Source organism: Strix aluco, chromosome 3 (assembly GCF_031877795.1).
Source record: "Strix aluco isolate bStrAlu1 chromosome 3, bStrAlu1.hap1, whole genome shotgun sequence".
Taxonomy (NCBI): Eukaryota; Metazoa; Chordata; class Aves; order Strigiformes; family Strigidae; genus Strix; species Strix aluco.
The window spans coordinates 76,576,972-76,602,570 of NC_133933.1; the positions used below are offsets into that span (position 1 = coordinate 76,576,972).

Below are 25,599 nucleotides of genomic sequence, written 5' to 3' on the forward strand. Positions count from 1 at the left end.
AAATGTGTGCTTGGCAAATTACAATGTATGAAAACTATGAATTGAGATGATGATGGAGTTGATCCATATTTTTTATGTTACACTGAGCTATCAACAGCTATCAGCAGTCTTTCAGTTAATTATAGATTTTTTTTTTTTGCCTCCTTACTGGTCCTTTGATTTATTTTCATTTTTTTAGGAATTGCATTAAAAAGTTACACACATGCATTTTTCATTCGTTCAGATTGAAGAGGTAACTAGAACATGTAGTTTGAGATAAGCAGAGGTTGAAATAAACCTAGAAAAACAAGGGCTGTCTAGTTTAAAAGGATTTGATAATCTATAAAGATAATCTTGGATTATTCTTTGTAATAAATTATTCCAGTTTTAGGCAATATTACAGTAATTAGAAGTTCTCCTAAATATTTATTTCTGTACATGTTGATGTTAGTTTTTGTGAGTATTGTAGTCCTTAGAAAGTGTTCAGTAACCATAATCTCATCTTCCTGCTGTGTTGAAGAGGAAATTGCAGATGAAACCCGAGTCACCTATGTGCTGTGGCATTAAATACTTTCTCTGCTATGTTTTTGTTGTCCTTGGACACTTTCAAAGCTCCTGGAGCTAATGGTCATACTCTCACACCATCACATTGTGTTCTCATGTTGCTTGTAGAAATTGCTTTTTGTTTCTCTCCATGGTACCTAGAATCTGTGACCCTTTTTCACAGCCTCATACTGAGTGCTACAGTGTAATTGTACTGAAGTTTTGGAGACTTGAGGGTTTGTGTCTTTCTTCAGGTACACTTAGTTACCTGGAATAACCCATTTACCCAGGTTTACTTTTTTTTTATATTTTCAGATAAAAATGCAAATGTAAAAGTAGCATGTCATTAATTAATTGTAAATAAAAGTGTTTGAAGAAAATTGAGCAATGACTGGATGCTAAATTGAATCCATCATTAACGTTGGGTCTTAATGGAAGAAAAAAAAAGACTTCCCAATGCAGAAGTGTATAAACAAATTAATTTCTTTCATAGCTCATAATTTTGCTGTTCTTTGTTCTTACTAGTAGTGAGGTTTTAGGGATGTGGTGAAAAAAGAAAGTTTTTAATTCAAAATCTACTTGTGTTTAACAGGAATTGGTATGAAATTTATTAGAGTGGAGGTGAGAACGTCTCCTGAGTAGATGTTCCTCCATTTGAAATTCAGCTTTATAGCCTTGTACAAAAGATAATACTGTAGATGCTGTTTTAAAATAAGCTGGAAGAAGTCTGTACACAGTTTGAAGAAAGTCTTGGTTATACAGAACACAGAGACAAGTCTTTCTTGTCCAGTTTTTGCATTCATTTGGATGTGCCAGGTAGCACTAGCTGACCTGTTGTGAGGAGCAGCAGTTGATATGTGAGTTGAGAGCCGCACTGTGTTCAGAACTGGTCTGAAATTAACTTGTTGCTTAAGATCTGTTTTCTTGTGGCTCTGTTGTTAAGACCTAGACAATATCAGTAGTGTTGGTACTGCCAGGAAAAAAAAAAAAGCCTAAAAACTGGAGGCCCTGTGTTCCCTTGTGGCTACAGGATGGTCATTGAAATGGAGCAGTAAATAGCCTTTTGATTGCAGGGTGAGAGTTGGGACCCTTGTCCGTTTCTCCTTGTTTCGTTTGAGAGAAACTCTTTTAATCTCTGTAATTTAACAATAAAGAAGCCAAAGTATCATGCTACAGATAGGACATCTGAATATGCTGCATTTTTAAGCCAGTTCCTAAGAAAACCTTAGGATATGTCTCAATTTAAAAAAATACCTTTTTTTGTTTTGTGTCATGATGACTTGAAAAAAGTACTGAAAAAAGCATGTTTAAGCTTTGAAAGAGTGGGTTTTAAAAGTTGAGCCTCATCCTGTGGATGGCAGAATATTGGCCGCTGTGAGAGGAAACTTGTGTCTTGATTTGGCTTAGGTTTTTTTAACCCTGTTCTTTGTGGTGTGGTTGGTTGGTTTTTTTTGGTTTGTTTTGGTTTGGTTTTTTTTTTTTTTATACAACCCCCAAGCAAACCCCACAGCTTTTCTCTTTACTGTAAAATCCTCCAATGTTTCCCACCCCACAATGATAGTAAATCCTCTCATGAAGGGACCACAGGGAGGCTTTGTGAAGGTTTGCTGGTTTATTTTAGTACCCTCTATTGATAATAAACCTCTTAAAAGTATGTTCTTGTCTCTTGACTACTTGGAAATTGTTGGAGGGAGAAAGCTTCATTAAAGATGACTTTTCCGCTGCAATTTTATGTTCTTGTATTGTAGTTATTCTGTGTAATTGGTTGAAAAGTTTATGCCTCATGCTGCTTATGAAAACAAATACAGTTTACGTAATGAATAGCTTTTTAGGGAATGTTCAAGCTTTTTCTGCAGAAAAATGCTTTGAGGCAACCCTGGTCAGAAATGTTAGTTGCATAGATCTAAAGAGTGTCTTCTGTGTGTGTGTGTGTGTGTTTTAGAAATGTCTATTAACTAGCAAGATCAGAAAAAAAAATTAAAGGCAACTTATGTGTATATGTAAGAATAAAATGATGTATGTTCTTAGAGGGAGAAAGATGATTGTCAAGAAAAAATGCAATGTGTTTTATTCCCTCTAGTGCAGAAACTTTCTCTGCAGCTTTTTCAAAGTTTCTTCTAATAACGATGAAAACCAGAATGATGTTTTTCATAGAGATGATATTTTAGTACGTGGCTTGATAAAGAGAATTGTAGATTTGGTTTGTGTTTTTGTTTTGTGTTTTGCTTTTGTTTTTTAAATCTCAACAGAATTGATTCGAAGAGAAATTAATTTGATTTTGTAAACCAGGATGACAGTGTTATGGTGGTGGAGGACTAGACCAAAGACTGTGTTAGTGGTCTGATTCTGTCAAATTAGTAGGAATCCGAGGGTTCTTGTAAAAAACACAGGAGTAACTATTCTAATTTTATGTCAATTTCTTCTTGTTTAATGTATGTCTGGTATTCCTGTGGTGTTCAGGAACTGCATCCTCTTCTGTACACTGTTCTCCACTTAATCCTTGGAATAGAAAAAAGTGGTAACAATACTTGACAGGTTTTAGTAATTGTTTGCCTTTGTGGATTACATAAACATAAATTAGCATCTCCCTCCCTCTTAATTGTCTTTACATTACAATATATTTCTTGTTTCTCAAGATGCCTGGATGGATATTTATTTTACTTTTTTGCTCTTGTGGCATTGAACAGAAAATTTGTAAGGATGTTGCTAACAAATTCAGTGGTTTGCAGAAGGCCTTTTCTTTCCCCATGAACATACTGTCTTGAAAGAAACCACATTCCTGGCTTGAGATCACAACATAGTCTGCTTGAGAGTGTGGCTCTGGAAAAGGGATGGAAGTGGGAAAAAATTTGCTCTCATCTTGCCGGATAATAATGTAGCTGTGACGTGATGATCACCTCCTAAATGTATGACACACCTGGCACGGAATGCCTGTGACAAATTCTACCTGAGTGTAGGTTGGCTTCTTGCAATTCAGATGATGCTTAATAATTTATATGCCACAGTCTAGCTGATCTCAGAATAGGAAGCAAAGAGTTTAATGCAGACTTCTTTTTAAAATGCAAAATAAATAAGGATTTTAGTCTCCTTGTAAAAGAATTTACACTGAAAATTTTTGTGCTGTAGAATCATAGAAAAGTGGTTTGGAAAAGACTGCTGGAGGTCACCATTTCCAGCCCTGTGCTCAGAGCAGGACTATCACTGACACAAACCAGGTCAGCCATGACTTCGGCTGATTCTTGAAAACCTTGACAGGTTCCTCAGTCTATTTGGGTAGTCTGTTCCAGTGCTTGTGAAGAATTTTTCCCTGATGTCCAGCCTGAACCTACCAAGCCACGGTTTTTGGTTGTTGGCCCGTATTTTGTCTGCTACTACCAAGACAAACATGACCAATAATTTAACTATCTGCCATTTATGTATTTATGGTTTTGGGGAGGTGAGGTGGGTGGGTTGTGGGTTATGCTTTTTTTCCTGGTCAGGACTGTACTGGGTCAGCATTAATTTCTGTAGTTTTTGGCAAGTCTAGATATTATAAAACAGAGTTTAAATATATACATATATTTTTGATGTATCTTGCTTTGAAGAACAGTGCACACCTCACTGTGCTTGGGCTGCTCTTCTTAAGTATACAGGATGATTTTATTCTTGATGTTGGTCAGTGAATCAGAAGACTGAACATCCTGTGCGTGTTTCTTAAATTGTATGAACTATGATAAACTCTTTGTGGCACATCCTTTTCCATCAGGGGTTAGTCTATCACTGTCAAAGGCTAAAAATATCTTGTATTTCCAAAAAATAGAACAATCTTTCTAGGCTGATGTAAACAATGGCATTTTTTTGTATGAAGTAGCAGGAAGCTTTCAGTTTTCCCATTTATAAGTTTTACCATAGGAGCACCTAGAGATTCTGGACAGGATTATAGCTTATTGTTCTATATTCGATATGAATTCTAAAGAACAGACACTTAATTTTTAACTGGATGAGAGATGTTTTTGGAGTAAGTTTTTCATTTGAGAAGTGATATGGTTAGAAGTACTCCTTTCTCACTGAATTAGCTGTCTGTATGCACTTATACTTTGCTGTTGGCAATGATGGCAAGGTTTTAGTTCTGAGTAGCTCATCTTGAAAAGTGAATTAAAACACATCAAGAGTGCATAGAAAGGGAGTTGGATTCATTGGGGCACCCATAATCACCAGCTGTGGTTCTCCTCATGTGTTAGAGAAATTTTAATAGCCTAAAGAAGCCCAGCTGAAAAAAATTTAGAGTATTGAGAATTCAAATGAGATGTACTGGGTTTTTCTTTTTTCTTTTTTTTTTTTTCCTTTGGCAGTAGTAAAATAAGAACTGTCAAGTTCATGGTGCAGATACTTAGTAAAGGGAGCATGCAGGTAAAAGATTGTCTAGTATAGTTTAATGATCCTTTTTTTATTTAACTTTGTGTTTTAATGGGATTCTTAAAAACAATAATTTAAAAATCAACCTTTATTTATTACTGTGCCAAATGTGTGTGTAATGCATACTAGTAAGCTGTGAGTTAGAATGTTTAAACTCTATATAACTTTCTACTTTAATGTATAAACAAGTCCTGTTGGTATGAAGTGTAGCTATTTTCCAACTGGGAGGAGAACTAAAAAAAAAAAATCTTCGGAGTACAAAGATGCACCTCCAAAATGTGGTTATTTTCATCTGATGTCATAGATCCATGAAGGATCATTTTGGATTGGAACTGAATGGAAGGCCAGGCTGTTTGCAGGTTTGATGGATGTGGAGTCTTGGAAATCATGGCTCTTCTGTAAGTTTGTAAGTTACACTGGAGAAGTTTGTTCTGTTGGGTGATACTGCTTGTGGAGGAAGAACTCTTTTGCCCTGTCTAGACTAGGAGAAAAAGTACTCAGAAGAAAAATCCCTGGTGAAGAATACAACAGCACTTTTGGATAAAAACTTGGCTATCTGTTGTATAATACAGCTTCCAAAAACTTCTGAGTGAAATGATTCAGGGCTTCTGTAGAACTGAAAACATGCTGTCCCTGTGAGACATAAACTGAACTTTATTTTATGTTACTTTCTTTCTCCTTTCAACTCCCATCAGTGTCCCGAGCTTCAGTATTCCTGGTCAGGTCTCATTACTGCCCCATCTTCTCTCTCCTAATGAGGTTGAGGGAGAAGACGGGGGGAAAACAAATCTGACTTGAAGTGGTCTGCAGGATAGTGGTCAGACTTCCACATTTAGACCTTTCCATGAAACCTCTCTCACCTCCACCAGGTATTTAAAAGACTTACTCCTTGATGCTGAGGGCACTATGGTAGAGGACTTCTGTGCAGGATGCTCAGCTGGTTAATTTTACATGGAGTCCATAATAGACGCAACTGTTGCAGTTTGTTACTTTTCAATGTCAGTTCCTTAAAAAAAGGAGAGCAGTGAAAGGTTGGTTCTGGCCAGACTTCCTATTTTATAGTCTTTGTTGTAACTTCTGATGTTACTAATGGCTCAATTCTTGTAAAACTGTGGTCTTGAGAATCATCTTTTGGCTTAAAAAGAATAATATATAAGTAAGAGAAGAAAGAGACCTTGATTTATACTGGTGAGATTTCTGCTTTTAGAGTATCATTATGAGATGGTGCTGTAACACTTTTCCCTTCTTTTCTTGTTGATTTTTTTTTTTTTCTTGTTTTCCTTTGTAAAATGAGGTCTGGGAGAGTTGCATTGTTGTTCTAAATGTTAAGACTAATACCAGTAAGTGATACCATCAAACTCTTGCAGGATATGAAGATATGGTATGTATGTAGACAACAATGAGTGAACAGCAAAAATTGCAGGTTGTGTGTTTACCCATGTGTTTATTTTTTAATGGAAATTAATTTTCATTTAATTTTTAACATAAATTGGGATGGAATATTTTGGAAGGAGATGAAGAGTATGAAAAACTCAGCAGCTCTTAAGTATTTCTGAAGTTCTGGAATGAAATGGGAATTTGAGAGTAGGTAGGAATATTATGAATATATATGAATATTTAGTTAGTTCTGGCAGGTAGCAGAGTCTACTAGAATTAATAACGTATATGTGACTTACTGCCAGGAATTCTTGTTTATATGACTCTGGGAGTACGATACTCCTATGGGAGTAGTATACCCTTAATTTACTGTAGAAGTTGAAGAACATTAATTAGACTGTTGCTTACATGAGTGCGTATTATTCCAGCTGCTGGGAGGTGTTGGAGAGTGACCTGTCGTGGAGTTCTGTGTTTCAGAAGTCCTGTATCACAGTTAGAGAAGTATGGAGATTTTTTTTTTTCTTTCTCTGAAACTTACTGATTTGTGAGGCTGCTTAAATCACTCAATTTATCTTCTATGTTTGCTTATATAGATAGTTTCATTAATATGCATTATATGAGAGTTTGTATGTGTTACCATGCTTGTTTTTTCTAATATCATTGATATTTTTGATATGTAATAAGTGAGAATATCAAATAAATTCTAAAAATAAAGTGCAGTACAGAAAGACAGATAACAAATATTTGGGGTTTCTGTTGAGAAAGCTGTTCTTGCATTTAGTGCTTATAAATGCGTTATTGATACAGTTCTGTTTCCTCTGCTCCGTCGTTTCAATATTGTAATTGTATGTAATATGCCTACAAATGCTAGCCCAAGATGCAAAAGGAAATTCAGCAGTGGTTGATCATAAAAATATTTTATAGAATGTGAAGCATGGTAGTTCTTATTTATCAAAAAATCATTTGTGTCAACCCTTCTAAAGCTGAAGTGCATTAATAGCGTTCTGCCACTTGAGTAGTGATGTGAAGATCTGTATGTAGCTTCTAAAATTGCTACCCTTTGCAGAGTTTCAGATTTCATCCTGGTAGCTTGGATGTGGGCTGAATGCCATTACGATTTGCTATGTTAGGGATTTACTGGTACTATTAGGTAACACTGGAGAACACATTAGATACTGCATTGCGCAAAATGGCTCTCTTGTGCTTCTCTGGGGTGAAAGATGACTTCAATTATTAACATCATTAGACAATTTTTTTATTTTTTTATGTTTTAAATACCTGTAAATAGACAATTCAGACTCTGTGCTAGGGGTTATGGAACTGACTTTATTTCAGAGCCAGAGAGCAGGTCCTTGGTAAGGCGTTTTCTCCCACACCAGCTTTTATGATATACTTTGTTTCCTGCTTGTTTTGATCATAAAGTAAGGTTTGAAATTGAGTGTAGCTTTTTGAGAGTTCTATTTTTAATTTCTGGAACATAATGTGCTAGTAATACCACAACTGAGGTGTTTCTTAATAGGTTGGAGAGTGGCGAAGAAACAGTTTTGTATTGTTCTGTGTGGGTCAAAGCACTGCTAATGTGCTTGGATACCATAGTGATGAGTACTATAAATATCCAAATATATGACCCAACAACTGGAAATAAATTTATAAACACTAAATTCTTTCCATTAACAAAGGCAACAATTGAAACATTCTCTGCTCTCCCACCTCTGTACTCGTAACTGTGCACATCAGAAAACAAAATGGACATACAAACCCTCTGTCTAATAATTTTCACGGGGTGCAGATCATCAGACTCTTTGAAGAAAAGTGTAATTCTGATTTTTCATGTTCAAGTTGTTTGTGAACAGTGAACCCCTCTTCTGTTTTAATATTGTCTAGGAGTTAGTGCTTGGAAGACTGGGTAGCATTGCAGGTAGCAGCACTTAAAATAACTTTGCAGTTCTTATGTCATATGATATGCTTTGTTTAAACATGAAGGCTGTGCTCAGTCATTCTGGAGATTCAGTGGGTATGTGGGGAGGTGTGTCGGCATTGAACCAGCATCCCATTTAGGTGCTAGGAAAACCACTCTGTTGGGAATTGAGATGCCAAACTGATTTTTAGAATTATGGTGATCAAACCCCAAAACTTTACCAAGGAGGGATTTTGTGAGTGTGTGTTGTCCTCTTTTTGTTTTGAATGCTTTAGCATGTTTTGTCTTGAATGACTGCAGAAATTATCTCAAATACACAAGTTGGAGTTTGGTTACAGGTCTGTTCTCTACAGAGGATCAAATCTTTTAATCTGAGACTGTTTATATCATTTGTAGCAAGTGTTGTGTTTCATACCAGGGAGGATTGATTTGGTGGCCAAATGGTGCCTGACATATATGTGAGTTGTCAAAGGAACTTTTGGTCCTTCAGGATGAGAAACATTCTTTTAAAACCTTTATCATGACTTACATTTTCTTGCTCTTATGATTTAGTTGGATTTGTCACTTTCATTTAATTAGCGTGCTTATTCATAAAATTTTATAAATCATAGTCATCTCAGGGCACTAAGCTCTATCTTCTCTCTGGCATAGGCAGTGGGGGGAGAAACAATAACTGTTTTAGAAATGAATTGCTAGTGAAAGGCTGGAGAAGTAATAAATTGCTGTTAATGTGGTTTTTTTAGAAATTATTTGCAATGCCAAATATTTTTGTTAGGAAAAGCTTGGATACTGGGTGTTATGCATTTCTCTTCTAATTTGGTATCTGTTTATTTAAGCGTGGGTTATAGCTAAAACCAGATCTTTCAGCCAACCTTTTTCAAAGGACACAAATGGCCTTTAATTTTCAGAGTATTTCTCAAAAAAGTGACATACAGGCTCAGGTGAATAGTATATAACTACCATTACTTTACAGACGGACTACTAGCAAGTGAAAAAAGGGTGGTAAGCATTAAGATCTGCACATATATTCCAGGAAAACTTTGGAGTATTATTATTCAGATGGCAAAAACGTGAGGTTTTTTTTTTTCCTCCAGCCTACAAAATTGTCTTTTGTGACTTCTTTGATGGTGGACATATAAGGAAGTATAGTTCCCTTCTGGATGGGAGGCTTGTTTTTTACAGTACAGAAGTCCTTCTAAGAGTGGGAGATTTAGTTCTAAATACAGCCTCTGAATTAACACTGCTAATTTTACCAGTGTATTATTGACATTTGCTCAAACTATCAACTGTCCTCCAGAAAAAGCAAAATTAAGTCCTCAGAGCGTGTGTGGGGAAGGTGGGGATCTTGGACGGAGAATTGTTTATGGGTGTTACAGAAATGTGAATCTGTCTGTTTTATGCTGTAGAGAAATTGTGTATTAGAAATGGAACAACACTGAGTTATTGTCAGTCGTAGTATCATGGTTTGCAGATGTGTCTGAAAAAAGAAAATAATTAGAAGCTAGAGTCAAAATGGTGAAAGCCAAATGGTGCAGGAAAAAAGATGCAGGAAAACTGAGGTTTTTTTTCACATGTGTTTATTATATTGTAATCAGTTTTGTAGGGTGGAATTCAGTAGCTTTTCCATATCTTCTTCTTGCCGCTGTTGCTTTCAGAAACATTTCTGTTAGTAATAGAAATGTCAAATTCCTTTGGCAAGTATCAAGTTTCTGGTTGCTATAGGACAATGCTGAGAATTCCAGGTGGGTCTTCCCACCCCTTCCCCCTAGTTTATTCCTTCTTTTTGTCCTGCTTGAGTTTGCGGAACTTAAAATACATACATTATCCCAAGGTAGCCAGTATTGCTCAGTGTAGAGAGCAGCAGGTGAAAGCAGATGAGTTTTATGAAGTGACATCAGGCTGGTTGTTGTAACACTTCTCCTCCTGTTCTTCATTTGGGAAATAAGGATAATGATGCTTAATTTTTTTGAAGTATAAAAAGTGACTTCTTCTGTAGGATATAGAGCTATGCTCAAATCCAATTTATGGTTAATCCTCTGTGACCTGAGCTGGGTTCTGTATGGTGACCTACATGTGGAGCAGGCTGTTGATTTGTTATCAAAGACCTAAAGTGTCAAAGAAACTTTAATAGAAGGAGAGAGATGTGTATGGTAAATGAAGGGTAGAGTAACAAAGCTAAGAGTTTAAAAGTTTGAAAATAGAGAACTAGATTTATATCTGCAATATTGTATTTTGTTCTTTTGTGTATTTATTTTATGGGTTTTCCAAATGTGGTGTTTTTGTTGGTTGTTTTGTTTTTTTTTTTTTTTTTTTTTTTTTAAATGTCTTGCATTTTCCCAAGTCTTGGTAAGTAATTACGTAGACCAAGACTGATAGGTTCTCAGCAGACCTATTCCAGTTGAATATAAGCTACTGTCAACATATAAGCTACTGTCAACATATTATTCTGCTACTGTTTGGTGATCAGCATCTGAAGGGAAGAGACTTCCCCAGTGAGCTAAAGTTGAATTTTTAGGATTCCTGGGGATGATTTCTGGCCCCGGAAGGGATTACTGCTTGATGCAGGTGTTGCCAAAGTGTACGAAGTAAATTGCTTGTGGTACATTAACCACTTCAAGTGGTGCATAGCAGTGGCTGTGCTGCGGCAAGCTGGCTGTGTTTCATGACCTGGCCTGACCTTTGTCTGCAGCAGGAGGAAGGAGACAGACAGAGATTGTCTTGCTGTGAAGCAGTGTGAAAGCCATCAAGCAGTATCCTCGCCTCGCTGGACCCGTGGCAGCCTCGCTGCAGTGGCTGCTTACAGCACCTGCTTCTGCCTGTGAAAGGATTTCTTTTTCCATCTGGGTAAAAGCTCATATGCATGTGCTCTTATTGTACAGAAACCTGTGTGATACTTGGAAAGGTCACACATTAAAGGATTGTCAAGCATTGGAACAGGCTGCCCAGGGAAGTGGTGGAGTCACCGTCCCTGGAGGTATTTAAAAGACATGTAGATGTGGTGCTTTGGCAGTGCTAGGTTAACGGTTGGACTCCATGATCTTAAATGGTCTTTTCCAACCTAAATGATTCTATTCTATGATTATGAGTTTGGGCTGGGTCTCCCAAAGTGAGAATGCAGGGGTAAGCTAGGAGGATAGCTACTATGTATAAGGCTTGGGGAAATCAGTAGAGGAAATTCTGTTAGAGTATGAGGTTGGGAGGGAAAATGAAGATGAAGGTAGCCTGGCATAAAGCTGAAAGCTGCTGCTAATGTTAGACAGAGCTATTCTTGGTGAGCTGTGAACCAAGATAAGAGATCCACCACTTAGCGGTGAGCAGAACGAGTACCAGATGAAACTAAATACTATATTTTTAAGCTAAAGACCATCTTAATGGGAGCAGGGATTAAACTTTCATAATGATCTCAAAAATGTGGCCAGGAGCTCCAGTCTCCTTGGAAGTTGTAAGTGGGATTTAACCTTCTAAAGTTATTTGACATGAAATTGTAGGCTCTGTTTCTGCCTGTACTTACGAATAAAATGTAAGGGATTGATATACACCTTGGTCAACACCAAAGCTTTAACTGCATGGAATGATAGTGCTCTGTGGGAACCCTCAGGTTTTGCGCTGGTCCCTTGGGTTAGAGGGAGTCTGTCCTTTTAACTTCCCTTGTGTGAGTCTTTCCTCACATGCACCTTCTCCTCCCCTCATGTCTTAGGTGAGGTGGTTTTGCTGCTGAAAGGCATCAGCCTAGCTAATCTGGGAATGCTGTGGTTGGAGGTGGTGCCTGGAGTAAGCTAGAGAGTTCGGATAATACCAATCAGTTTCCTTTGGAGCCTGAGAAAGTACAGCTTCTGTCTGTCTTGGTATAGGAAAGTGGAGGGGTAGGTATGTTCCTGCTACTGGATGTTCTCTTACATAGAACAAAAATACCTAGGATTTTCCCCCTCTGGAGTGCAGGGGTGGATTTTTGTTCTCTTGGGCCAAGTTACTCCAATTTTTTTAGTCATCCCTAGCTGGTGATGAAGAAGTAATGCCAGCAAGAGGGAGTATCTGGTGGCTGTTGAAGTAAGTGGTATTTGTGGCATGGGTTTCTTGCAGGTTCAGAAAGGAAGAAGGACAGGTATATTGTGACATCCATAGTATTTTTTTCCTTTAGCCATTGATGAAGGCCCTAGGGGGATACTTGATTTCTGCATGTCTTCACTGTTAAGTGCTTGTTGTTGGAAAATGGAATTGGAAGCAGTGTATGTCCTTCATAAAAAGGCAAAGGCAAGTTAAAATCTAGACTTTTTAAAAAAAGGAACAACCAACCACAAAGGAAAAAATCCCTGTGGCAGTGTTAGTTTTCACTTCTACCTTTTATTTCATCACAATGAAGTTGCCTGATTACGTGACTGCTGTTCTGGAATACTGCTTTATCCTCTTATCTGGGGGGAGTAAAATAGAACCTGTTAATCTAAAAATTGTTCTACTTAGTTATATAACTATTTCTTAAAAATAGCTCCAGATTGCTGGAAGGGAAAGATAGATACTACAGGGTACAAAATTTCTCTTTTGTTCAGTTTCTGCTCTTTTACATAGAGCATCCACATTTTATACATAATATTTTTTACTGTTTTGTGGTGGCCAGTTCCATGTTACTCACATGTACTCTTACAGCAATTTATGAACATCCTGTGGCACAGATCTCTATCAGATACTGTATGTGTACGGCAGTAATGATACCACCAAAGCTGAATGCTGAAGAGCTGGTAGGCAGAGACGTACACAAAGAGAAAGCATTGAGGATGGAGTATCTCTTTGTGTGTGTAGCAGTTACTGCTGTGAAAGTTTAACTTGAAAATTATTATTCAGAGCATCATTTATTATGTTGTGTTTCTAGCAATCACAATTATATTTGACTGTGAGTGTGTGATATCCTTGAGACAAGGAGGCGAAATTCATAAATCAAAAGGGTTATTGTATTCTGCTAAAACAAGTTCATTCTTTTAAGACATACTTCTATCTTTAACATGCTCAGTTTTCTCGTGTGAAGAGATTTTATGGAAGTTAGCCTTTGTAGATTAATTTAGCAGATGGCCATTGCAAGCTTGGACCAATAGCAATTATAAAGAACTTGTTTCCAGTGATGGATACAGAGTAAAAATTTGCTCTTGGGCTTACCCGCTGGTTACTTCAGACTCTCTGATCAGATACAGTCTGTGAAATCTTCTCTGCTTCAATTAAATACCCCCTAGTATTGTATTTGCCTCATGTGTTTTTAATGAATCTGTACTTTCACACTGTCTAACATTGGTATCTGGAATAATTGAGTACAGTAAGTAAAACAGACTATTCTGTTTTGTAGTATCTTGCAGTAGTTGATTCTGCTGTAACGTTTCTCTGCTGAATAATCTTTTGCTGTAAACCATGTTGCACCTGCTGCTCTTTGAACTGTGTGCAACTTTGTTAAAGCTGTCATTGTTGCACAGGACTGATACTTGACTTCATTATGGAGTGGCAGCATCCCACCTCTATACCATGCTGCTCTTCTTTAGTCCCCTGTTAAATCATCTTCAGAATATGGGCTTCATGTGAGCAAGCTAATTTGACATGGATTTGGCTCAAGAGTAGGGTGTTACTAAATTTGTTTGAAGATGTTTCTCTTCTGGACTTGTGGATTCCCCATCTGAGTATTATTAGCCTAGATATTGCTAGGCACATTGTCACTTCACAGAAATATTAGCAGGCAATACTATTTTTGATTAAATCTTAATCAGTTACAATAAGATCCCCTAAGCAGGATGGCTGTACTTGGTGTGTATGTGATATGTTGGGGCTTAGGAGCTTTCTTCTCTTCTTTTTTTTTCTCTCTGCATGTAAATACCTAGTGCCTGTTAAAAACCTCAGTTTTGTCACAGCAAATCCCAGGAGTCTTGCTGTACCACTCATGTGTTTGCCTCTGTTTGTGGAGTTTGAATTTGTTTTCCCCTGTCAAAAACTGTTGTACTGGCTTGGTACAGTCTCCCTGCAGTGAACTGTTGCAAAGCACAAAATGGTGTTGCAAGTTTTTGTTAAGCTTTATTTGTTGAAATACAGTGTAAAGTTTTTAATATTTGAGACTTGTGATAATTGATACCACCAAACAGCTAGTTTAAAGGAACATTTTTTTAAGCAGAATGTGGATCATTTTACCTGATATCATCTTGCACAAAAAAAATGGCTATGTATTTCAGGGGAATGTGTATTAATTTTTAATGAGGGGTGGTTTAGATGACAAGTCGTTCTACCAAATGTCTTTTAACTTCATTAGTATTGTGAACTTTAGCCTCAAACCTGGCTGCAGTGGAACACAGGAGAAAGCTAACACTTTCTATTGAGGTTATCTCTTTCCTGCATAGTGGTTTTTAAACTGATAATGTATGATCTTCAAAAAAGCAAATCTATAATCTCTATTGTGTGCTTCATTTTGGCACTGATTCTGGTTTGATCACCCATGTGTAATTCTGTGGGAAGATACTCAGATTGCCTCTTGTCATCTAATTTAAGTGATGGAATTAGGAATTTTGGCTCTTGAAATGGCCACTAGAATGCTGAGATTGATTTATAGTGCTAAGGTGAGATCATATAAAGATGCTGTCCTCCTGTGTGGTCTACTGCATCATTTAATTGCTTGTCCTTGTTGCTGGAATCTAACAGCTTCACTAATGAGGTTTTTGCCAAGTCTGCTATCTTGGAAGGTGCGGTGGAAGCCTGATGTTGGTGTGCAGTGATGACTTCCCAAGTATGGGACAGCACTTCTTAAATAAAGCAAAGCTGGAGGGTGTTGGCTGTGCCCTAATGAGAGTTGGTCAAAGAGTAGACTTCTGAAAGAGTATTTCAGTACCCTAACTACTATAACTGAATACAGTCAAAGCAGTAGCTTTCACAGGGCATGTTCCTTGTCAATACTGTGTTCTGGGGGTATAGGTAAAGCTGAGTGAAGCAAGGCAACCTTTTATGTGGTAAGCTGAAAACAGGACTTAAATAGGATGAAAATAAGGAAATATGAGTAGTTTTCATTATGAGTAAATACTTTTGTGCAATTAAAAGGTGTAATTTCCTCTTGTTCTGTGACAATCAGTTTCTGTGTTAAGCTTTGTTAACTGAACTTTAGAACATACTTGTTTCCTGCTGCCCCTTTTTTCATATTATTTGAAAGTTGAGAGTGTTATCCTTGCTTCTTACACTAGGTAGGATTGCTACCTTATCACCTCTCTGGCAAACAAAGCAGAAGGTGAGTTTGCCAAAAGGGTTGCGGAAGTGAGTGAGGTGTTGCAAATGGAAAGAATGAAAGTCATTAACTGTAGAGGAGGATAATGAAGATGATACCAAATGGCCGGTTCATGGTAAATTAGATGGAATATATTAGGCGAGCTTCTGTTAAAGTATTTTCATACGCACATAGTATTCCTGTTGTTGGTAAGGATGTCTGAGAAGCTGTTTACCATTTGCTGAAACTCAGTGTTACCTCTGCGTTTCTTTCCTTGGATAAGTGTGTATACTACCCTGGTACTTCTGTGTACAGCTTTTACTCATGTCAACACTGTTTTCTGCTTTTGTTTACTAAAAATCCTTTAAACTCTTTGTATTTTTTTATTTCTGTAGGTTGTAGGAGGCCTATGAGGCTGAGCTACCATTTATTCCTTCTTCCATCTCTCTACAATAACATTGCTGAGGGGTAGTAGCTTTTACCAGTATTTCATTACATGTCTTACTCCCGTATGATGCTGCTTGAAGGGAAGTAATAAAAGCAACACAATTGCTTCAGTTTTTGAAAATTCTGTATCAGCTGCAACTCTTAAGCCTGTATTTGTATTATTCAGGGTTGCACTGTTTGTACTCTTTGTAGGTTATAAATTACTTCAGCTTCTAAAACTAGCAAGTTTGTGGGTACGACTTGGATTCTTTTGGTATGCAACACAGTAGATTACAGGAATTAGTATGAAATAAAGTGAACTGATTTGGAGTTCGCTATCTGCTTCTTAATGTAAACCAGTTCTGACCGACACTGCCAGTATGGTAACTGGTGATGCTGGAAGCCAGTGAACTTGAACACCACATGACTGGCTTTTCTTTGAAGGCATAGATGTGACACAGGTGACTGAGTTTACTGGCAGTAAGTATTTTAGTATTTAACATTGTCTTATTTTAAATTAGGATTAATTAATTAATCAGTATTAAATTATATTTTGCCTTTAAGTTTTTTGTTATTCTTTAGTTTTAGTTTCTTGCTGTACAAACACAGCACTTTATATAAACAAATAATGTTTAGGAATTGTATGAGGATTTAGGGCCCATGTTCTCATACAGACCTTGTTAAATGTCTGAACAGTTCTCTCCTGTGTCTGCAGCACTTCCATTTCTGATACAGCTTTTGATGATGCATGCTTGTATTTATTATTTGGATGAGTTTTATTTGCAGCTATTTCCTCCAGTTAAACACCTCTCATATTTTGACATAGTAAACTTAAAATAATACCAACAGGGCTTGTAAAGAGAATGGTGAAGATTTCTTAACAGTAAAAAAAACCCCAGCCACAACAAACTAACCAAACCCAAACCATTCCTCTGACTGTTACTGCACCCTGAAAAGACATGCTTTTGCTTCCAGAGGTTGATGAGTCAGTCTCTTCAGGGCTTTTTGCTAGGGCTGGCCTCCTGCCTGTCCATTTTGAAATTTCTCAGCTGACTCATCTGATTATCTATGCTGCATTAAGGGTAGTCCCATTTGTAAGTAGGTGGGTAAGGGGGAACACACGTGTAGCATACTGCTGTCATGGCACATCATCCCATGGTCTTTGTTTTTCAACCAACTCCCAGGAGAGGTAGACACTTCTATTGTTGAAAGCAGCTGTTTTGGAGGTTTCTTGGGAGGCAGCCACACACTTGCATGGTCGAATGAGGACTCATGGCCTTTTCAGTAAATCATATGTTGGACACTGGAATTGCTTGTGGCTCATTGCTGGGGTCTGTGCAATTAAGAGTTACAGAACAGTTCAGAGAAGCATTCAGAAGAACCAACATCCTATAACAAATGTAAGAACCTTTGTACACTAAACCACAGCCAGATTCAAGACCTTCAATTTGTATAATAGAGGCTTGCTTGTCTTGCCCCGTTTATCTTCTGCTCAGTTAATGAGAATAATTCCATTTATTTTCCTGGATCGGGGTAATCCATGTCAGTGTTTTGGGGGGTGGGAGGGGAGGGCAGAAAGAGAAGGTCAGCTGTTTTTAATACTGGTGTACTCTATGGTCAGGGCTTTCTAATTATAGCCTGTGTAAAATATCAGATTTCAAAGTCCTTCACACAAGGAATGTTCTCTGTTTTCAGTGGCATTAGGTATGCATCCACCCCATAAACATATGCATTATATGCATTTTGGTTTTGATTAGTACTGGGTAACTGCATTAGCTGATTGCTCTGCTGTTTGATAAATCTATTGGGAGCAGTGAAGAAATTGTCACATACAGAAGTTTACTTTGTAGATGTGTGTTCTTAAAGCATTAGTTTCGCTTTGCAGCTAAAGAAGTTCAGGGTTACAGCAAACCTTGTGTGTCTCTTGTGCATTATGACTGACTGTTGGACAACGTATAAGGATTTTAAGTAGCTGAATGATTGTGTTGTGTATCTGGCCTGAAAAATGGCTTCAGAGATTTTCTTCTAGTTATGGTAAATGTAGTTGGCACTAATGATTTAAAAAACATAGCAAGGAAAATGTAAATGAGTAGGAGGCATTCATTAACTTTATCTTGGAAGGTTTCTTTTTTCTCCCCCTTCAGAAGAAAGTCTCTGCTGTGCTGTCTCCCATTTAAGCAAAATTTCTGTGATTAGGTTTTTAGTAAGACCAAAATGCTTTTGTTATATTATTTTATGTGCCAGATATGCAGTAATGAAATAGTTCAGAAGCATAACACAAGATAGTAAGAAAGCCATATGAAATGCTCTTCATTTTCACAGAATCACAGAATCATCTAGGTTGGAAAAGATCTTGAAGATCATCTAGTCCAACCATTACCCTAACACTGACAGTTCCCAACTACACCATATCCCTCAGTGCTCTGTCAACCCGACTCTTAAACACCTCCAGGGATGGGGACTCCACCGCTGCCCTGGGCAGCCCATTCCAATGCCCAACAACCTGTTCTGTAAAGAAATACTTCCTACTATCCAGTCTAAACCTTCCCTGGCACAACTTGAGGCCATTCCCTCTTGTCTTATCACTTGTTACGTTGTTAAAAAGACTCATTCCCATCTCTCTGCAGCCTCTTTTCAGGTAGTTGTAGAGGAGGTGAGGTCTCCCCTCAGCCTCCTCTTCTCCAGACTAAACAACCCCAGTTCCCTCAGATGCTCCTCATACAACCTGTCCTCCAGACCCTTCACCACTCGTGACCAGCCGCCAACTGGATTTAACTCCGTTCACCACAACTCTTTGGGCCTGGTCATCCAGCCAGTTTTTTACCCAATGAAACGTGTGCCCATCCAAGACACGAGCAGCCAGTTTCACCAGGAGAATGCTATTCCATCTGCTGCTATTATGTGGTAGAAATCTTGTAGTGTGCTTTTAAAATATAATTTTCTCAATTCTCTTGTTTATGTAGTTTGGGAAGTATTGGATCAGGTATTAAAATATTATGTCTCTTAGATAAGTTGTCTTAGGAACTTTGTGGTGGGCACAAAAAATAGTCATTAGGATAATTGAAAAGCAAAATTTGACATGATCTTGATGCTGTTCAAAGGAAAACTGGTAGCAACTAGCTGTATTTTTTTTTTTTCCTGTCTCTAAGTTTTCATTAATGAGAGCAGTCTTAAGCATTGAAAGACTCTGGAGACATACAGGCCATGTTTAAGAGTTTGTAATATTCAAATAAATTCTAATTTAGTGAAGTGAAAACGTGAATAATGCTAAGGAGAGGGCACTTCTGGTTCTCAACTGGGCATTTGCTTACCCCCGACTGTATGGGAGGGAAAACCGGCTGCTTGGATAAAGTAGTCTCTGGCAGGATTTGGCCAGATGGAGCTTATTTCTGTGACTACAGAAGAAGTAATGTCTTTTAAGTTCCATGGTGCTTTCTGGATACTCGGTTATTTTTAATGAAATTTCTGAATTGCATGCTTTTTCTGTTGTGAGGAGATGTTTCAGAATGCAGGCTGTCTCTCCAGCTGAGCCTGCAGTCAAGGCAGACTGAAGCAATATGCTCAAAGAAGAAGTGTGAATTTTCTCATATGTTTCAGTGAGCGTTAATGGGAAGACTAATTAGGGCAACTTGAAGCCAAAATTGCTGTGTTTCACTTTGAGACAAATTATCAGAGACATCTATCAGCTGTAGTTGGATGTACATGGCATTCCAAGTTTAAATCTGCTCAAACAGTTTAGAATCAGAAGTGAGGAAAAGAAGTTTAGATCTAATTTGGGGCTTAAATTTAGAGTAGAACAAGGAAAAATAAAAATCTACCACGTATAAATAACCCTGTACTCTCATAAAAACAGATGAAGGAGATCATATACTTAAAATTATTGGTTTTAATTCTAGTTTGAAGACTGCATGTAGGTGACATTAAGTCAGTATTTCAGACTGAAACTGCTATATTAAATACTACCTTTTTTTTTTTGTATGGAACTGTATTTAACTTTACAGATACATGCATACAGATAAGGTTTCTTCTCTTATCTTTCTCTTGCAGATGTGACATTTCTACTCACAGAAATCTGCATATCCTAAAACATAGGTCCCCACAGTCAGTTCTTTTTGAATCCTAATTTACTCTCTTTGGATATAAAAAAGTCTGTGCCTGCTTCCTTCACAGGACTGACTTTGTGCTGTGTCAGACTCAGCTTCTGGGTAAGGTACAGTACAACAGGTAGTTTGTTTGAGTGTTACAAAGGCCTCTGGCTAAGGAGTACTTGTACAAGAAGTAGTGCATTACTTTCTACTGTGTGTTTTCTTTCCTATCCTCCTTAGGAGAGTAGGAGGAGAGCGGGAGTCTCTCCCTTCTCTTCTGCTGTATGCTCCCAGAAAGAAGGGCTCTAACCCTGTGCTTTACATCTCATAATGTATGTGTTTGAGACTCCAGCTCCACCATGTCACACACCTCTTTTACCTTCTTGTCACTGCTTTGACATTTCAGCCAGACATGAGCAAGTACCTTTATTTCTATTGCAGAGCAGGGTTGGAAGCTGGCAGCCCCTGCTACACAGAGTAGCAAGATGGGCCAGATTTGTAGTGGCTATCTGTGCAAGCATCTACTGTGCTCTGAGAGAAGACGGGAAAGCGGAGCTGAGAGAAGCTGATACTGCATCTGGCACGGGCAGATTGCTTACATGTGGTGGGCATATCACAATTTTGAGAACTTGTAGTGTTGCATATCACTGTCTCCACTGCTGCAATACCTGTGAGCACAAACATGTTTGGTCAGAAAACTGTGATTCCTTCCCACTGAAATGGGTTGTGTGGCTTTCTGTTATCTTCTTTAAGATGTTCTACCTCTTGAGCAATATTGAGGCAGAGAAAATGGCCAATGAAATAATTTCTGTCTGCAGCATAGAATTTTTAAGGAAGAAGTGCAGGGAGGAGGTAAGGTCTTTCATCTTGCATGTAAAAAATGGTACCTCACATTGATTAGGAACATAATCCATCAGGTAACAAGCTGGTAGTATTCTACTCTCCATTTTACTTTCTCTAATGTGAGCATCCTGTGTGTATTTTATGGCCATCATCAGCACCCTCTGATTAACTTTTAAACTGTTGGTCCATTTCAACCAGCCCTGACAGTTTTGTCAAGTCTTAAAGATATCTGTGTTCTGTAACTACTGTGAAAGTAGGTCGCTGGTTAGAGGCAAGAGACAGTGTGGTGTGAGTTTATGCTTTGAAACGGGGAGGATGTGTGGTGGGGCAGTGACTCTGTAGGAGGCAGGAAGGCTTCAGCAAGAATTTCAACCTTCTTAGGAGCCCTGGCTCCTTGAGGAGCCCGAAGACAAATATGTAATAAACAGTATCAATCAAGGAACTGTTTATTATTTAGTGGGCTATGATGCATTTTTCTCATGAGGAGTGTGGCTGTAGGTATATATTATTTTGTGTTGTGCTGCAAGTGCAAGGAGTGAGGAAGTCCGGTCCCAAACAGGGAGGAGTATTCAAGTGGAGGGTAAGGATATCTTTATTTGGATACGTAGAAAAAGAAGTGCTGCCATTTTTAAAAGTTGTTGCACCATTGTAAGCTCTCTTCTTTTTCCTATCTGTGGTATGGTATATTGAGTCAAATATATCCTTTGAAAGTGTGTCCAATTAGTTATGCGTTCTGGCTTCACCAAATCACATTAACCTAGTGTAGCCATCAAACTGGATAAGTTGTACTTCTAGAGGAATGTGGCTTTTTTCTTTTTAATTGTCCCACTATGAACTCTTGTACCATCTGACAAATCCCAAAGAAATAAATTCTCTCTAGGTTAGGATGAGAGAAACAAGAAGGGCTTATCTGTCTTGCTCTTGGCAAAAAGGTCACCAGAAGAATCTTTTAATTAGAGCAATTTCATTCTGTCTATTTGCCATGAACCTAATGAGCAATATGAGCTTGCTAAGGTGCAGCCATGTGACTTGGTGGGAGCTGATCCTCTAATGAGAGGATTAGGTGTTTATTTCTGGTTGTCCACAGCCTGTGATGTTAAGCACATGTTGCTGGGTGTGAGAGCTCCCAGCCAGTCCCCAGTAACCTCTCCTTTACCTCTCCTCATATTTGCTCTTCTGTCCCCTCCTGAATATCATCTCACTGATTTCTCTGTTCTTGATCTACACACAGCTTCTGTGTGGTATTGTATTTGGGTCTGTAAACACAAAATCTAAATGGAACATGAAATTTTTCAGAAGCTTGTTTTTCAGCAAATTGCCTGGGGAAGTGTTGTGGTTCAACCCCAGCCGGCAGCTAAGCACCACACACTCACTTCTCTCCCCCCACCCCTGGTGGGATGGGGGAGAGAACTGGAAGTGTAAAAGGGAAAAAACCTGTGGGATGACATAAAATCAGTTTAATAATTGAAAAAAAACAAAACAAAAACAAAACCCCAATTGTAAGGAAAGTAACAGAGAGAAATAAAATCCAAGAAAGACAGGTGATGTAAATGAGACCAATTGCTCACCACTAACTGAGCTATGCCCAGCCAGTCCCCAAGCAGCAGTCTTCCCACCAACCTTCCCCCTACTTTTATTGCTGAGCATGATGCCATATGGTATGGAATAGCCCTTTGGTCAGTTGGGGTCAGCTGTCCCAGCTGTGTCCCCTGGCAACTTCTTGTGCACCCCCAACCTCCTCACTGGCAGGGTGGTGTGAGACGCAGAAAAGGCCTTGACTCTGTGGAAGCACTGCTCAACAATAACTAAAAAACATCCCTGAATTATCAACACTTTCCAGCACAAATCCAAAACATAGCCCCATACCAGCTACTCTGAAGAAAATTAACTCTACCCCAGCCAAAACCAGCACAGGAAGCATAGTTTGAAATCAGTGAGATCCAAAAGGGATGAATAGTTCTGTCCAAGAGGCCATCATTAAACTGGCTCGTCTCCAGCACTGCTATTTTACAAAGTGCATTTAGTGAATTGGTTTGCCTTTAAAAAGTGAGAGGAGGGGTGACGGAAGAGGAACGAGTCCTGGGGCTCCTGAATTGTGATACCACTACCATTTGTGATATAGAAGCTCCTTAATATTATGTGGGGTAGGGGAGAAATCCAGCCTGCCACCTTAAAGCTGGGGAATGAATATTGCCTTCTGCTCACAGCCTGAGAATTTTATCTGGAGCTGTTATTGCCACCTCTTAATACAGTTCCTCTTTTGTAATGATAACACTTGAGCAAAATAAATTTGAAGATCTCCCACTTTAATACGTTTCCATTCTTAAAATCTTGAATGGTTGAGAAGACCCTATTTTGTCAAGGAATTTGTTTCTTTCTATTTTTGAATTTCACCTTGAATTTAATGTTTTGTCTTCTGGGCACTGATGTTAATGAGTTCTGTATTGTACTTATTTACATGATAAATCTCTCTTCCCAGATCATTCAACTTCAAGTGGTACATCCTCGTTTAAGCCCAGCCGATCACTGGTTTCTATTCCCACTGCACATGTGATGCCGTCTAATGCCAGTTCTTCACTTTCCAAACACAGGGAAGCTTTCAAGTCTGATGGCTCAAAGTGGAGTACAAGCTTTGTACGGTCAGGAGGAGGCAGAAATCAGGGTGCCCTGGACAATTCTCTTGACATGAAAGATACAAGACCTGTAAGAAAATGGTCCTCCTTGTCTAAACTCAGCTCACCAAATACCTTCAGCCAAGATGGTAGTAGTCATTCAGTGGACTCCAGGGCTAGTGCAGACAAAGCTGTGTCACCACAACTAAGGACAAATGGGCCAAGTTGTTTGCATGATAGCATGGAGTTGCTCAAAATCGAGGACAAAGAAGTGGGGAAAAAGCGATCTTCTCTGCTAGACTGCAAATACAAATTTGAAACATGCAGCAAGGACGACTTTGTTTCAGATTCCTCAAGTAGGAGACATGCCTTAGACTTGACCTACAGTGCCTTACCGGAAAGCAAACCTATGGCAGCCGGTTGTGAAGCTTTTGGACAGAGATACGCAACTCTGGGACAACAGGCTGTGAGTGGAGCTCCCATACAGCCGGCGGTGAGGACTCAAATGTGGCTTAAAGAACAGTTACGTGCAAATCCCCTGGACTGCAGGACCGCTGAGGAACCCTACGGTGTAGCTGCATGGCATGTGCAGCATGAAGGTTTTAGAACAGGAGGCGAACAGCCTCCTGTGCAGGTAAGGCTATAGCTTGGTGTTTGCTGCCATCATGTGTTATACCTGAGGAATAACATCAGGCAGTTAGTAAAATAGGAAAGGGAACAGGTCCTCTTAACCGGGAGATCATATTTTTAAACTTTGATTGGGGATGCTGCTGCTTGTTTCTCAATATTACCTGAGTGCCAACAGGGTTTTTTTCTGGCAGCTGCGTACAGTTTACTCTGATTCATTGTGCCTGTCTGCATGACACTAGCAACTCGTTTTCTGAAGCTGCACACAGTAAGAGCTTCATCAAATAACATTTTCAGTAGTTTTAAGAGAGTCTTTGGTCACAGTGTAGTGGGGAAAATGTGAATGTATTTTGATCTGAATGGGTTTACAAAGAGGCTGCATTTATGTATTCAGCAAAGTAAGAATGACTCCTGTGTACTGCAGAGATGAATATTCAGTATCACTATGCCTAGCACTTAAAAGCTGAATTCAGTGTGATATTACTGCTTATTTTTTAACTGATTAGAATCGACTAATAGTAGTCAACAAGTCTGGTTTATTTGAATAAAATAATACATGGTTTTTATGTGTCATGCTTGAAGTATTTTCATATAGAAAACATCAGGCAAGTGGTTTTAAGAGACAGATAACCCTTTCTAACATGACAATTCACAGTCTGTTTCCAGCTCTTCCCCTAATGGGAAAAGATAGCTTGTGGAGGAAGGCAGTATTTAAAATCTAAATGTTCAGGTTTACCTATGTAGGTAACCTTGGCTTGCCAAAAAAATCTCAAGCAGATTACAATATGTAAATTTTCCTGAAAGGCATCTTAAGGGTAGGCTAGGATATTATCTGAGCAGAGATAATCTAGCTGTATGTGCAAATTACCTGTCTTCTCTAGCCTGAAGATATATTAAGCAATTTACAAAGAGTTGTGCTCAAATTTTGTTGTTTCTTCCATTGCGTATTGAAGGAAAGACTGACAAGCTTAGAGGTTCTCAAGATCCAATTTTGCTTTTGATGGTGATCTGGACTTTTTTTTTTTCCCCAAATTAAAAAAATTGAAGCCAATTAATAAGCCAAACTAATAGTAATCCTTGAGGGTCTCTCTAAAAACCTGACAGTGTTTCAGGTAGTCACCATTCGCATTACCCTAATTATTGCAGAAACACTCATCTTTCTCTAAGCTTTCTGAAGATTTCAATGTTGATAAATAACCCAGGTAGAGAGCAAAGGCTGATGGGGTCCTCTTGGAACCAAAGTGACAGAAACCGGCTCACTCCTGTGGCTAGGTTGGGGGCATTGCCAGCCGGGCTCTTGGCAGCAGGCAGCTACCGGTGGCATCAAGGAGCATATGAGGGGTTTGGGAAGTGACAGCAGGGTACCGTGGAGGAGCTTTGTCCGTCCATTCGTTCAGTACTTTCCAAACACATGGAGAGATGTGAGACGTAGCTGGCTGCAGCTGTCAGCAGTGGTCTCTGTGATGTTTGCGTGCAGATTACTGTGCCTGGTGGTTCTCCTTTTGGTTTTAAATACATCTTCAGAGTAAGCTTTATTTACTTCTTCATTTATGTACCTTTCACAACACTTTGTTTAGGATG

The 25,599-nt window shown here is 38.6% G+C and overlaps 1 protein-coding gene across 3 annotated transcripts in view; it reads left to right on the forward strand.

Moving 5' to 3' along the window:
• The window catches only part of CEP85L (centrosomal protein 85L), a 159,447-nt gene that overhangs the window by 63,327 nt on the left and 70,521 nt on the right, over positions 1-25,599 (forward strand). For all 3 annotated transcript variants that reach the window (XM_074819258.1, XM_074819257.1, XM_074819259.1), the window contains one exon: positions 23,259-24,025. In XM_074819258.1, the coding sequence (XP_074675359.1) occupies positions 23,259-24,025 (767 nt within the window). The remainder of the gene's footprint in view (positions 1-23,258; positions 24,026-25,599) is intronic.